This window comes from Bidens hawaiensis, unplaced genomic scaffold (genome assembly GCF_021521415.1).
Source record: "Bidens hawaiensis isolate Kalapana, Puna unplaced genomic scaffold, B.hawaiensis_p1.1 tig00000760_1, whole genome shotgun sequence".
Lineage (NCBI taxonomy): Eukaryota > Viridiplantae > Streptophyta > Magnoliopsida > Asterales > Asteraceae > Bidens > Bidens hawaiensis.
In genome coordinates, this window is record NW_027491043.1 from 3,966,105 (window position 1) to 3,981,849 (window position 15,745).

The 15,745-nt window shown below is 34.6% G+C and overlaps 2 protein-coding genes across 2 annotated transcripts; both read left to right on the plus strand.

Moving 5' to 3' along the window:
* The first annotated feature begins 847 nt into the window (after positions 1-847).
* On the plus strand, positions 848-2,184 carry LOC143534295 (large ribosomal subunit protein eL39x-like). Its single transcript, XM_077028814.1, has 3 exons — positions 848-875; positions 1,752-1,855; positions 1,946-2,184. Exons 1-3 carry the CDS (start codon positions 873-875, stop codon positions 1,992-1,994), a joined length of 156 nt encoding a protein of 51 aa, XP_076884929.1. The 5' UTR covers positions 848-872; the 3' UTR covers positions 1,995-2,184.
* A 1,648-nt stretch (positions 2,185-3,832) lies between these two features.
* LOC143535076 (peroxisomal membrane protein 13-like) lies at positions 3,833-6,074 on the plus strand. The gene is made up of 5 exons (XM_077029414.1): positions 3,833-3,863; positions 4,589-4,816; positions 5,313-5,608; positions 5,715-5,807; positions 5,895-6,074. The coding sequence occupies exons 1-5, from the start codon at positions 3,833-3,835 to the stop codon at positions 6,072-6,074; spliced, it is 828 nt and encodes a 275-aa protein (XP_076885529.1).
* Positions 6,075-15,745: the final 9,671 nt, after the last annotated feature.

Sequence of the window (15,745 nt, forward strand, 5' to 3'; positions counted from 1 at the left end):
CTTTCATTTTGTGGGCTGAGTTTGGAGGCCTAATCCAGTTCCAAGCCCAACTGATTCTCCACTCCAATCTCCAGAACCGATCCTTAGCCTTGCATAACTTATTTTTTTCCAATTTAAACAGGTTGGGGCAGAATCTCTTTTAAATTTTGAATTCCCATCCATTGTCTGTCCAGAATCTCAGCTTCTAACCATCTCCAAGGTTACCTTTTTTTTTATCAAATCAACCACCTTACTACCAACCCCCCCCCCCCCCCCCAAATCTTAGCATATTAATTGTCTTATAATATTTAACCAAACACCAGTATTTCCTTTCTTACTAGGAACTACTTCTCGATCATTTATTTGATTGTGTATACAGTCAATCACTCTTTTCCAAACCCAGTTTTCTTGGGTTTTGTATCTCCAATCCCACATAACCAAAAGAGCATTATTGACGTACCTAAGTTTCGAAATTCCTTAATCACCTGTTTCTTTTGGTAGAGCCACCTTATCCCACGCCACCCAATAGACTTTGTGACTGTTACTCGACCCACCCCATAAAAATCTTTTCATAATTTTTCAAGATTTTCACTACCTTGCTCAGCACTTTGAAAATTGAAAAATAGTAACCGGGTAGGCTTTCGAGAACCCATTTTGTTAAAACAAATCCACATGTAGTGACTTAAGTACTTAACTCTAAAACAAATACAATTTAACGACATAGTCATTACTCATTAGATTTATTAACACCATTTCTTATAAGGCCAAGCCCAAGCATAATATGGGCTGGGAATGGCGAAAACCTAGCTACATAAACCACTTTTCTCTTCGGCAGTTGTAAGTTGTAACATTCACTGGACAACGCCGGCTGCTGCTCTCATTTGACGAACGCCATGGTAACTTATCTTTCTCTCATCTTTGTTAGATCTGTCATCTATTAATAAATTAATTGTGTCTAGCACATCATCTCTTTGAAGTTTTCTATTTTCTTTTTCTGGATATCGAAATGAAGTTATATCATATATGTTTAGGTTTTAGTTCAATTTATACTCGTTCCTGCATTTGGTATTTTAGGGATTTCACATATTAAGTGACTAATTTTGGTTTTAATTGATCTAGGGTTTCTAGTGGTTTTCAGATAATGATGAGATGTAGATATAGCATATGGTAACTTTATAGTTAGCTGATAATTTTAAATTACTTGTCTGATAATAAAATTTCATCCCAAAATGTTCTTGTTACAGACCTACAAACAAGTTTGCATCTTTTTTTTTCTTAACATAAATTCGGTTTTAAGATCATCTGATCATTTGTTTTGTGTTTTTAATTATTTATTTTTTTTCCAATAGTCTTCATTATGCCTGCAGTTTAGTATTCTTGCATTTCTACATAAACCACTATTTTCTCATTTTAGCTATGCTTGGGTATGTATAATCAGTGTTTTAGAAATTGTTAGGTGCTAGTCGAGTGGTGGGGGTTGGGACTAGCGGTTAATAGGGATTAACTGGATTGGAATTTATATGTAATTCTTCAATTATACATATACATATATATACACCAATTTTTATATATAAAATTTTCAATTTTAACCGATTTGGACCAAATAGCAATTGATTGCGACTATTCGGTTCGGTTATTTGGGGATTAATTGGCGTCTAGACGGGATTTTTAAAACCATGGATGCAATTGAAAACGTACGAATTTGACATTGCCGCCATAGTTGTTTTTCGGTTATTTATTGCAGCATTTTTATGTTTGTGTTTTATTTGCAGCCATCACACAAGACTTTTATGATCAAGAAGAAGCTTGCAAAGAAGCAGAGGCAGAACAGGCCTATTCCTCACTGGATTCGCATGAGGACCGACAATACCATAAGGTAAAACACCAACTTTTAAACATAGATAACTGAAGTTACATTGGTTTCACTCAATTAATTGTTTTTCATGTTTCTTGTTGGTTGATTCAGGTATAACGCCAAGCGCAGGCATTGGCGTAGAACCAAGCTTGGATTCTAAGGTGGTTTTTGCAGTTAGTCAAATCAAACCAAGAATCAGATTGTTAGTTTTGTTTGTTTTAAATTATGAGACTCTTGTTGGCCAACTATGGCTTTCCTACTAGTGATGCAATTGATGCTTGACCTTTGAAACCTGGATGATTGTTGTGTATGCTTTTGATGTACCGATTAAAAGATGATTCTGGTTTTTTTATTATCTTTTGGGAAATTTTGGTGTTGCAATTAAAAGAATCCGTTGCAACGGTTAGGAGCCATCACTTGACTACAATTATTCCATGTTTTTAATCTAGCCTAGTACTAACCCTGAAGATTTTGTGGCAACATTTGTTATTCATAAGGCAACAACAAAGCATTCTTAATCTTTGTGTTTGAAAACTGCTTTGTAAAAAACCTAATTTTTGTAATGACAAATAACAAGTTTTTACATACTTTTTCAGTTTATCCTGTGGTTATTAGATTAATTCCTTAGTATGTGTTTTCTATGATAAAAATAAGACTGAACTCTTCATGTTTGATATGGGGGCTTGTGACTGAAACAGCGAGCCATAGTGAAAGTTTTACATTTGTTGTAACAATATTTAGAACTGTGTTTATAAGTAAAGCCAAAGTAGGGCATCGGGTTAGGGGCCTTACATGGGGATTATGAAAGGTGAGAAATGGGAAGATCTTCGAAGGAAAAACTGTTAAGATTGAATTGGGGATATAAAGGTGTCTGGCTTTCTTTGGTGCAGGAATATGTCAAAAAATAGGAGCATAAATCGGTCTAAATGGTGTAACTTTATGTTCATGTAATTTCTTTTTTCAGCTGATGGGTGGCTTCTCTCCGTTCGTGGAGGTTGCTCTTTGGTCGTTGATGTTTTATTTATAAAAACTATTGTTCGGAGAAAAAAAATACTCCAATTTAAAAACTTTGATTTGGAATTTGCCATCAAACTTTTTATCTCTCTTTTACTCCGTCAATTTTAGTTTCACATTCTTACTTTTTGATTCAACTTTAATAATAAAACTTTTCCTCTAATATTTTTAGCCAATACAACTTTGACCATTAAATTTTTAGCCTTTTAACTTTGACCATAAAATATTATATTTTAAACTTTTAGAATGCTAACTTTCACCATAGAACTTTTAACATTACAAACCGGTGACTTCCCGCGTCAACAAATGTTTGATTTTAAAAATGTAATGCAAGTAATCCGCCTTATATAATCATCAATTGGGGAAAAAAGAAAAGGATAATTATATTATATATTAAAGGAAAACTAAGTGCTACAGTGATTGTTCAAGCAGCCACTAAGTTTCTTTTTTTTAATATTTCGAAATCTGTTTCACTATTTATTCCTTTGAAAGTAGTAAAGGTAACAAAAAAGTAAGTTGGTGTGGTGGTGTTGCTGGATGGCTGGAGTTTGAACCTTACCTAAGCCTTTTTTTTTTTGTGTTTTTCTTCTGTTTTTTGTTTTAAATAGATTTCATACAAAATCAAGCAACGAAAAAGTAAGGTGGTGTTATGTTTCGTTTTTAATTTGTTTTAAATACGTTATTTTGAGGAACTATTTTTTAGATTTAGTTTTAATACTATAAATAACGCAGCTGATACCAATCAAATTCACGCTAACTTACAGAAACAATGCCCGACCAACAGAACAGTCCGACTCAACGCGTAGGGTAACAACCTAGTTGAACCGAAATGAATTGAGCACACGTATTTAGACTTTTCTTTCTGTCGTTACTTTGACCGCCTTTTCTTTTCTTTTCTTTTCTTTTCTTGTCTGATCGATCTCTACTCGCTCGTAGTAGGTGCTGCTGGGGTTTATAGAACCAACCTCTCTCTCTAACTCTTTCATGGCAACCAATAATTCTTCGCAACAATCAGGTTCCATGCTTTTCTTTATTTTAATTTGCTTTTCATATAATCGATCCATACATCCTGCTAGGGTTTTCAATTGCTTGGTTTCCAATTTGGGGATTTAGAGCTTCAAACTTTTGATATCTTTCTTTGTTGATTCATTGGGTGGGTTGTAAGGCCTACCAACAATTCATATTTTTAAATTATTAATTAACAAACATAAGTATAAATGAATAATAGACTAAAGAGACAGTTGAAGTCAATAATTCTTTAGACTGTACCTTCACCCTCTGCAGTTTCGTTTTAATAACTATGGATTTCTATTTGATTAGCGTTAGAAGGCTGGTGGCGTGAGTTTACTAGTATCGGTTGCCCCTCTTCTTTCTAATCAGCCGCCACACCTAGCATATCTTTGTTTATATTCAACTATCATCGGGAGTTTACTAGTTACAGTTTGCTAAACCAAATGTTTTTCTCTTTGTATCCACCACCCCATTCTATAGCGTCCATCTGAATTCTAACCTTCGATAGGATATTTGTATAAAGATATTTACTTACCAGAATTATATACACGGGTTGAGTATTCGAGTTAGCAGAAAAACTAAACAACTACAATATTCTGTTATTATACCAGTACAGCACTACCATATCAGCTGTTGTTTCTATTCTTTTTGTAACATATGCATAAATACACATAACACAATCTTACATATTACATCATTAACATAAATATATTTTCCTTTCCAATTCAGGCAGTGGTCCACCTCCCAAACCATGGGAACGAGCTGGCGGGACATCTTCTGGTCCCGCTCCTTTTAAACCACCATCTGCAGGGAGCACAAGTGATGTTGTTGAGGCCTCGGGTACCGCAAGACCAGGTGAAATTGTTAATACAAATGATACAACTTCAGCAATTAATAGAAGTACACTTGGGAGACCTGTACCCTCTAGGCCGTGGGAACAACAACAGACTTACGGAGGTAACTACCATTTCATCTTTAACGGGCTAAGTGCCTAACTAACAAAATTACGAAAGCTTGGTCGATTTTCTATTTTTGATAATTAATTATTTAGCCCAGAAAAACCATCGAAGTTTTGATTTAATATAACGAACTTTCTAAGTTCACAAGATATATCATCTCTCCATACCTAACTTTAACTTTAAGCATTTTTTTTTTTTTTTTGAACTCTAAACAATTTCTTTGACAATTAAAAAGCAACCAAATGATTTACAATGAAGTGGCAGGTAAGCGGGCAACAAGCTGCGCCGCAACCCCCTTTTGGATAGCAAATCCAATTCTACTAAAAACAAAGTTTTGGCTCTTATGGGCCAATAAATTACTATGCTCGACTTTCTGAACTCTGTTCAGAAGGTCCACGGCATCCGGAGCTAAGAAACCAAATGTGTCAAGCATGGTTCAATCCTACCTTTACAGTTTATGCTTGACTGGACCATTTGTTTATCTTATGTATCAGGTGCGGGTTATGGTTCCACTTTGGGTTACAACTCTGGTTATGGGACTGGAGGTTATGGTTCTTATGGTGGAATGGGATCTTATAATAGTGGTTTATATGGAAACAGCATGTATAGAGGAGGTTACGGTGGCATGTATGGTGCAGGTTATGGTGGTATGTATGGTGGGGGAATGTATAATAATAGTTATGGAATGGGTGGTATGGGCATGGGCGGCCCATATGGTGATGGGGATCCCAATAATCCATTTGGCGCGCCGTCACGGCCTCCAGGATTTTGGATTTCTTTGATGCGCATGGTAAGTAAAATAACATTGTTATGGTATATTCTAGAATATTAAAGTTTGAATGAAGCTAGTATAAGTTCAGATGTGAATATTGTAGCTTATCTCTTGATGTGCTCAGATGCAAGGAGTTGTAACAGTCTTTGGGCGAGTAGCAATGCTGATTGACCAAAATGCACAGGCGTTTCACATGTTCATGTCGGCCCTTCTTCAGGTATAATCCAAATTTTGAATAAAATGATGTGTACTTTAAAATAAACCGTAACTCGATTGGCCCATTCACAATAAATACTATTTGCAGTTGTTTGATCGGTCGGGATTATTGTATGGAGAGTTAGCTAGATTTGTATTCCGAATCTTGGGTGTTAAAACAAGGCGTATCAAGCCTGGACCGAATGGACCCAATGGTCCTCAAACTCAAATCGAGGGACCAAAAGGTGCCCCTGCTGGTGGCTGGGATGGTGTATGGGGAAACAATTGATGTTGCAAACAAAAGAGGTGCAGACTAAAAGTGGTGTTGATAAGGTATTTGGAGATGATGAGATAATATTTTTTTTACCCTGCATGAGTAGTGATCCGTAATATGTAAAAGAAAGAGTTTTGATGAAATTGGAATGAAAGTATTTGATGAAATTGGAATTTGAATTCTATAACCTTTAACCACTAATTCCTTTGAAATCTTAGCTTTTTTAAAGCTTTTTATATAACTCCCTATAAAAGCAAAACTATAATGTGGACCATTTTTGAGAAACCACTTTTTTTTTTAACAAAAAAATTCTTTTAATCATTGTGGATTGTGGGAATTGAACCCAAGATCTTTCACTTCCAAACTTATGATGTTTAAAGGTTTTGTCTTTATCAATGAACCACCTGCTCATTGGAATGACCATCTTTTTTAGAGGAAAATCTGCTAAATAGATATTTGGATCTGCCAAGTTTGACAAATAAGTATTGGGAAAAATCACCAAAATAACTATGGACCATTTACCATAAACCGAAATAACTCTCCAAAACTTGGGTATGATTGGTATGATGTAAGGGAATGGATGAGAGAATGGAATGATTATGGGAATGGAATGGACAAATATATAAAATAGACCATTACTATTTTATTGTATTGTCTGGTTACCGATCATATAGGAATGGAATGGTCATCCCTTTATTATTATTATTATTATTATTATTATTATTATTATTATAAATAATATTAATAATATGAATATTTGTATTAACTTATTTTTAAGACCTGCGGGCTTGAACGAGATCACTAAAGCGAACGAAAATAATCAAAAAAATATTGAATCACACATGCGTTTTATAAAGCGTTGACTCGTCAAATAATTTTAATAATATTGATAATACGATAATAACTCTAATATAATAATTGTTATATTATAATATAAAAAATAATAATAATAATATAATAAAATTGATCACAATAATATAATAATCTGATAATATAATAATAATCATAAGGGTTAGGTTATAATAGCAAGTATAGTTTTTTAGGAATGATAAGAAGTAATATTGTCCATTGGTTTTGAACATGGAGTATTGAGATTAGTTTAGGGGGAAATCATATGTGAAAATAAGGGGAAGAGTATAAAAGGAATAACACATTTGTTGGCTTTCTCTCTCCACATGTAAGACACATGCCAAATCCCCCATCATTTTTAAACGTCAATAACTTTTTTTTATGACGTTTTTATTGAAAAGCAAATTCACCATAATAACGAGTATCATTTTATCTTTTATATGAGTACCATATTCTAATGTAAAAATTAAAAAATAATCATGGGTTTTTTACAAATTGTGTTTTACAAAATTGTGATACAATAATATTTTTCATTGTGTTTTTTCCATTGTGTCATACAATTGTTTTTTTTTATTGTGTTTTTAACATTGTGTTTTTTTTTTCATAGTGTTTTTTTCCATTGTGATTTTTACATTGTGTTTTTCATTGTGTTTTTTCGGACTTTTCCGGCAAGGTGGTGGCAGTGGATGACGGTTGTGGTGGCGGTGGGCGGTGGAGTGGTGGTGGTTGTAGGAGATGAGTGAAGATGTAATTGGGTTTTATGTAAGTGGGTTTTTGAAATTAATGTAAGTAGGTTTTGAGATTAAAATAAGTGGGTTTTGATATTAATGTGTTAAACTAAAATACCCTCCTTCCTAGCCTTCTTAGGAAAATCAAACTTCTTATTTGAACCTAACCCATAATCATAATACTTCATTATTATTATTATTGGTGGTGGTGTTGTTGATTCCATTCCTTGAAGGAATGAAAAAAGAAAAAAAAAACACATACTCCTTAAAGAATAAAAATTCTATATTTGGAAGAATTTCATTCATTATGAAATGGTTCATTCCATTACTACATAACAACCAAACATGGTTTTTTTCATTTCTTTGGAATGACTCATTCTATTTCATCTCTTATTCCCTTCTACCAAACACTACCTTGTTGTTATGCTAGTTGTAGTATTTCATATTATCGCAAGGAATTGTCATATTTATATTATATGTATTCAAAAACCGTGATTACTTGCTCAACTTTATGTTGACAAACTATGTATTTTCCCGCATGACGCAGGTCATGTGAAAAAGTAGTTGGACCTTAGGATACATGATGAGGGTTTCGTGATAATTTAGGATTTTAGTCCTCACTAGGCAGAGGTAGATTGTTTGGGCTTTAGGGGCCAACGGACCGCTTATTTTTCGTACGAGAGTGTCTAAAAATAGTATAAAGTGTCTAAAAATTGTATTGGAGTGTCTAAAAATTGTGTTGAAGTGTAAAAATCATGTGAAAGAGTCTTAAAGACGTACGTAAGAATCTATAAATCATATATATTGTTAATGTTTTCTCTGAAATATGTATGTTATCAAATAAGTGGACCGTTTGTAAGTCTGGCTATCAAATAAAGCCCTTAAAACCCAGACATGATTTTAAGAAGCAAGATCGTAACAATTCACAGTTTTTACATATATTTCTAGATTCAGGTTTGTATAGAGTCCGTTGTTGCGATTCTTCCCATTCCGCCTTTCACCCAAATAGGTTGACTTTGAGCGGCACCCACCCGCACCATTCCATAACAAAGGCCGATTGAGGACTGGAGTTAAGTTGGCACTGCAGTCGGCAAGATTTAACAGTGAATCTTCCGTCGTCTAGGCACCATCTCCATCGGTCTTCTCAGTCCTCTAGGATCATTCCAGGCAACACCTCCAAACAAGGCCAAAGTTCCTGTATACTTCAACCAAAGTGGATGGTTCATTCATCCATGTATACTTCCAACCTTCCATCAACGAGTCCCTGTCGGTTTTATCAATCCATAAGCCAATCCAAAACATCTTATGCCTTCCATTCCCAACAACACCCTTGATATGCTTTTTAAGATTACCTGCCGATAAGCCTAAAATCCATGTTCCTTAACGAACCCAAGCTGAGGCCCCTTGTTTTTCCTCCGCCATCACCCCATTTAGCCAGTAAGACTAAATTCATATTCCTTAAGAACCCAAACCAAGGCCCCCTTGTTTTTTCTCCGCCATCACCCGATTCCAACTTACCCAATGCATTTTCCTTTTTTTAAAGGAACTCCCCCCCCCCCCCCCCCCACACACACACACACAAAGGAAATTCCTTCCAGCCATTCAATAAGTTGAGTCGATGTATATATCTATAAAGGTTGGTTACCACTATATAGAGTAGGAAATGATAAACATAAGCAGATAGTAGTGCGCCTGAACAACATAGGGATGTATGCAGAGTTCGAGCTTTAACTCGATTCATTTCGAGCTCTCTGTCTAAAACTCAAACTCATTGTTTATTAAACAATTAATCATTTAACTTATATACGTATATAATTATTTTATATAAATTTATAATTATAATTTTGTATATGACAAAATATATATTATTTAGTTTGTTTTTCATAATTTCGTGTAATTGTATACTATATTTATATTTATACTAAATAAAGGTTGGTTTAGACTTGCAATACTAGTCAAGTAAATGTGTGAGGCTCAGGCTCGAGCTCTTAAAGCTTGGCTCAATTTGAGCTTTTAGTGAGTTGATCTCAAGTAATTCACGAGCGGCTCAACTCGTTTACATCCTTAGAACAACTTTATATGATAACAAAATAGTCTGTTGAAGTAACCCTGCAACAACATATTGAAAAAGTGACTGTAGCAGATAAGAAGACTGAAGATTAGAGATATGTTATCTAGTGTTTTGGCACACCAGTGGTAACAGTAAAATGTATGGTAATGGCAACTATTACTCTACCTTCTTTGCCTAAGCTGAAGAACTACCAAACTATTAAACCATTTAAAAATTCCGATCTGTTTACACAAGAACAGGTCGGGTTATGTTATGTCACTAATAAGTTGAGCTAAAAAGAAAATGAGTCAAGTGGACTGAACATCTCAGATGTACTCAAATGCATAAAACCCTCCTAACATGCTCTGGTACAAAAAAGTAAGATGAATATTCAATAACACAGGTTTTTTTAAATCATATTTAACTCATTAAATATCTGTAACTGATTTAAGAAAAATGTTTAGGGTTGTTACAAACCTACCTCACATGTTTCAACTTTCAAGCAGTACCAAAGAATCAGTTGTAACAAAGAGGCTTGTACAACAGTGTGGACGCAATCACGTAAAGTGGATTTGTTCTATCCCTTTGCTTTACATCACACATCAAACATTTAGCAGTCAAGCAAAATCTTGATACATATTTTCATAAACTCAAAAGAGTGAACTGCGATTTTTGTCCCTGTGGTTTGTTCAAATTTGCCATTTCAATTCAAAAGTTTAAAATTTGCTATTTTCGTCCCTAAGGTTTCATTTCCATTGCAATTTTCGGCCTTTTCGTTAACATATTTTGGACTGAAATAGCAGATTTTAGCAAACCACAGGGACGAAAATCACAATGAAAACGAAACCTTACGGACGACAATTGCAACGTAAATGAATCCTTAAGGACGAAAATAGCAAATTTGAACAAACCACGGGGACAGAAACCGCAGTTCTCTCAACTCAAGAAGATACCTATTTTCCTAGGATAGCAGTGCTTCTCTCTATTTGGGCACTTTCAAGCTAATGCTACTAATAACGTTGATCATTAACCATACACATATAAGAAATTATAACTCAATTTGATGTGTTTTTGTTGAGTTTATCAAGCAAATGTTGCCTATTTAAAGTCATAGATTAAAATTCTCCATATAATAAAGTACAAAAAGAAGGAACAAAAAACTAACCAATATTAAAAGGAAAAAGATGGAAGCTTTACATAAAGTATATTCATATGAACAGAAGATTAGAAAGTAGATTAAAAAAACATAGACTCATACATAATTTGGATTAACAATCCTTTAGTAGAAATCTATATATGTCTGCTATGAATCATGAACAATATCTCAATTAAGTACATATTCTTTAGAAAAAATGGTTCACTCTTAATATCAAGCATGCCCATAATTACATATTAATCTCCTAAAGAAAAAAAATATATCTACTGGTATGAGAAAGATGCCTGCAGCATTCCATATCACCTGCTTACATGTCTAAGATGTTGATGATAAGATCACTCGAATTGACAGCTGGCAATTAAGAAGAGAAGTCAAACCTTTGATGGCGTTATACGACGTGAAGGCAAGATAATCATGTGTTGCACATTAACATCGAAATAACGCAATGAAACTTCTCGACTACAACAAGATTCTAGCAAGTCATTTTAAACCTTTTTATATAATTTCACTCTCAGATTCACCACCATTAATATTAACACACCATTAACTGATTAAAATCTATATGTGACTCGAATGCACAAAGAAACGATATTCTGTTAACAAAAAATATGAATTTAAAAATCAATTAAAAAGAGATTCAAGATTTATTACCTTAATCAGAAATAAGTGATTTGAACGTTGTCCAGGTCGTTGTCGGTCGATTTACCAAGTGACCCATTTTTAGCGATTCATTCCATGCACCACTATCTTCCACCGCTAAAACCATGTCAGCATCTTCAGGCAAGCACACACCTTCTATTTAAGGCATTGCTTAAATGTATCTGAGTGTCCTCTGAAATCTTTCTGTACACTTCGCCATGAAAAACTGGTTTCTAGCAGAGCCTGAGGTGAATCGGTCAATGATTTTGCAGGGAGTTTCACAGATATGTGGCAAGACATGAGGGTTACAACGGTGATTCCTCCACTAACGGCAGCACCTTTACATATGTGTGCTGATGTCGGTAATGATGTTCATAGAACGCGTGTACATGAATGTTGTGGTCATTTTGGTGAAGATTATGGGAAAGAAGAGGTGCACATGTTTATTTTCATATCTGTTCTATGCATATATTTCATAATTAACATAATTAGAGAATTCAATGAATATCTAGAAATCCCATATAAATCACCACAAAAAGGTACTCTTATGTACAGCTAATGTTTTGTGCTTGTGAAATATACTCAGGTCTACAAACTCTCTATTGGATCTGTGGGTTCACTTGCATGGCCATTGGACCGTCTCATTGTGCAAGTTCTTAATGACTCCACCAATCAGTACCTAAGGGTAATACACCCACCCACACACACACACACACTTAAAAACTCAAAAGATAAATGATCTATTTACTAAGTAAATCAGTAATTATATGCAGAAAATGGTAGAATCAGATTGCAAAAAGTGGATAGAGAGTGGAGTGAATGTGAAATATGAAACCAGAAACAACGTAAACGGATACAAAGCTAGTGGTTTAAAAAAGGATTATGTGAATTTGTAGTCATGTATGATGCAGATTTCCAACCGGATGAAGACTTTCTTTGGAGAATCGTGCCTTATCTTCTTGAAAATCCAGAACTGGCTTTGGTACAGGCAAGATGGAAATTTGGTAAAGCTTACTCATTTCTCTCATATTTACTATTTTACCGCTACCCAGAAGTTTAGCTTTCGGATTAAACTATAACTAACACATGTTTTGTTTAGTAAATGCTAATGAATGCAACATGACTCGGTTCTAAGAGATGTCGCTCGCCTATCGTTTTGCTGTCGAGCAAGAAGTGGGATCTTCAACTTGTCAATTTTTCGGTTTCAACGGTAAGAAAAGTAGAAAGTTTATTCACATACAAGGGTGTAAATGAGCCACGCGGCTTGTGAATTACTCGAGATTGGCTAGCTAAAAGCTCAAATCAAGACGGGTTTAAACGAGCTCGAGCCTAAATTTAAGCTTGTTTAATAACAAGTCCAAGCTTCGCTTATCGGGCTCGAGCTTGCTCGCGAACCTAAACGTCTCTTTCATATAGCATATATATCGAATAGATAAAATAAATATGTACACAATAATTTATACACTAATAATAATTATATAAAATTATGATAAAATATAACTAAATAATATAGTTATAATAAATCTAAAAACACTAACTATAAATATACACGAAAATAAAAATTTATATATATTAATTACCAAATAAATACGAGCCAAGCTCGAGCTTGAAAACTACAGCTTGAGATTTAGACATAGAGCTTGAAACGACTTGAGCTCGAGTTTAAACAAGCTTAGGCTTGGCTCGGCTTGTTTATACCTAACACCCCTACTGGCCTACACACATTGATTCTAAAAAATTTTCTTATCGAGCTCGAGCCTATATGATAAATGAGTTCAAGCTTCACTTATCAAGCTAGAGCTGGCTCGTGAACCTAAACAAGCCTTTTTACATATACATTTTATTTAGCATAAATTTATATGATAATAATTATTATATAAAAAACTATGATAAAAATAATTAAATAAAATATTATGTTATATATAAAAAAAATTCATTTATAAATATAAATGCGTATAAATTAACTAATAAATAAATATGAGCCAAGCTCGAGCTTGAAAACAACTCACGAGTCGAGCATTCTTCTTTGTACGGAAGATAATAGGACACTGGGTCACCTATTTCTTCTATTGTGTGACTATCCCAAAAAGCATCATGGTCCCAGAAGTGAAACTTCCAAAACCAGTAGCCATATATATCCTGGCAACAATCACCATTCTGAACTCGGCATGCACTCGCAGCATAAGGTCATTGCATCTTATTGTCCCGTGGATCCTGTTTGAAAACGTGATGTCGATTCATCGATCGAAAGCAACAGTAGCAAGACTCCTTGGCGCCAACAGAGTCAATGAATCTGAAAAGCTTGGGAATTCAACTAAACCACAAAGCTTGGGATTGTGCCTGGTGTATTAATATGAGATGGTGTTTGGGAAAGATAATATGTTTATATATCTGTTACTGCAGTCATGTGTTTTCTTTGTTGTTGGTGTAGGATATGTCGGTGTATCCGCCCCCAACTAATTAGTGTTTTTGCTAATAATATGATATCATAGTTTAATTTGGTTGTATAAATATGTTTGAAATTGGGGAAAGCGAAAGAGAGAAACTAAATTAACAATTGAGCCCTAACCTAAAAGAAGGATTAATTAGAAATTAGAGTAGTAAGGTATGAATAATCAAATTGTGAATTAAAGTAACATCATATCATATGAATGGCGATTGAGATAATCGGTGATTGTTCTGATTCACCAAAATAACCACAGGTGAATGAACATCATATCATAATTATAGGCATCATCACACATATGTATGTATAGTGCAGCCATAAACGGTGGGATCACCATTGAAAGCCTCCGTCATATCCGGCAAAAGATTATTGATTTTGATTTGAGAAACAAGGCATCGAGGCTATGACTTAAATAGGAGGAGAGGTACAAGATAGATGCTGACATGGCTCTAGCGGTGCGGTGAGAAAGAAAGGATGGTTTGCAAGCTTTTTGATGAGTCAACTTGTTGTTACCTATAGTTACAGAACAATAAAATACCCAACGCTTGACGTAGACAAGAATGTTAAAATCTATTCTCTCTCATTCATTTATATGAATTGTGATCACGACTTGAGTGGGGTGTGCTTTTTCAACAATACCCAAACTCTTGTTAGACATAAAACCTGTTTTTCCGCTCTTTCCCTCTCTCTTTTGCGACAACCTTCGGAATACCACCCAATGTGACCCAAACCCCAATTACACTAAACCCGAAAGACCCAACCCAAACCTGAACTTAGCCGATTGGGTCTATGATTTGGTTGAATTCTCCATATTCAAGTTAAGCCGAATAATTGGTAAATTTGAATTTGGAAATCACGGCATTTAATAGGTTGTTTCCAAGACAATTTTCCGATCGGCGTATGATCATATATTTGGTTTATGCTATATGTGGTAAGGTTTTTTTTAATGTGTTCCTAATCATTTGATAAAGCTAAGATCACTTTTGTAAGTTAATATAGAATACCTGAACCTTTAAGAAATCAAACTACCAATACAAAGGAATTTTCTGGTGATGCTAAATCAGTTACAACTGTTTATCTAATGACTATTTTTACAACATTAATAAAGGGTGTGCATGGTTCGGTTTGGTTCGGCTATTAGCCTCAACCAAATTAACCAATTGATTTTTGGTTAATTGGTTCGGTTTATTCGGTTAAATTTTCAGTTTTTGGTTCAACTAATTTTGGTTAAAATTAAATTAAGGCTATAATTTTTATTTAGAAATACATATATAAATACATGAAATGCTGGTGAAAAACATAAAATACATTAAATGAAGGTATAAAAGCTAGAAATATACGAAAATACGTACGGTTCGGTTAACCGAGAGTAAAAAAAATAGTTGTAACCGGTTTTCGGTTAATTTCAGTTCGGTTATTAGCCCATCCCTAGCATTAATAATTAAACAATTTAGGGCAACTGTTTCAACAGATAGTAAGTCCGGTTGCATCACCATCACCGTCGCTTTCATTGTCACGACATCATCCCATGGCTACTAGTAGTACCAGTCACCACAAAATCTATACCGGGTGAATCCATCTTAATATTGTTTTTTAGAATGACACATTTAAACCCAAAATCAATCAGAATAAAACCCGTTTGAACCCGACAAAATTAGTACCTTTTAAAAAGGCCATCATGATTCATGACTTGTTTCCCAACTGAAGAGGTAGGTCCCAGCAGGGCTCAGTTGGTCCCGCATGACTCACCTTGAACAGGGATGTCTGCGCAAAGACCATCTACTCCCGCAGGACCCACCATGCTCAGAGAAGCCTACG

Excerpts from the sequence above, each read along its gene's own strand:
- LOC143534295 (XM_077028814.1), top strand. Across the intron at positions 1,856-1,945 it reads AGGACCGACAATACCATAAG|GTATAACGCCAAGCGCAGGC; the intron begins GTAAAACACCAA and ends TGGTTGATTCAG.
- LOC143535076 (XM_077029414.1), top strand. The coding sequence starts at position 3,833 with ATGGCAACCAATAATTCTTCGCAACAATCAG. Across the intron at positions 3,864-4,588 it reads TAATTCTTCGCAACAATCAG|GCAGTGGTCCACCTCCCAAA; the intron begins GTTCCATGCTTT and ends TTTCCAATTCAG. Across the intron at positions 4,817-5,312 it reads ACAACAACAGACTTACGGAG|GTGCGGGTTATGGTTCCACT; the intron begins GTAACTACCATT and ends CTTATGTATCAG.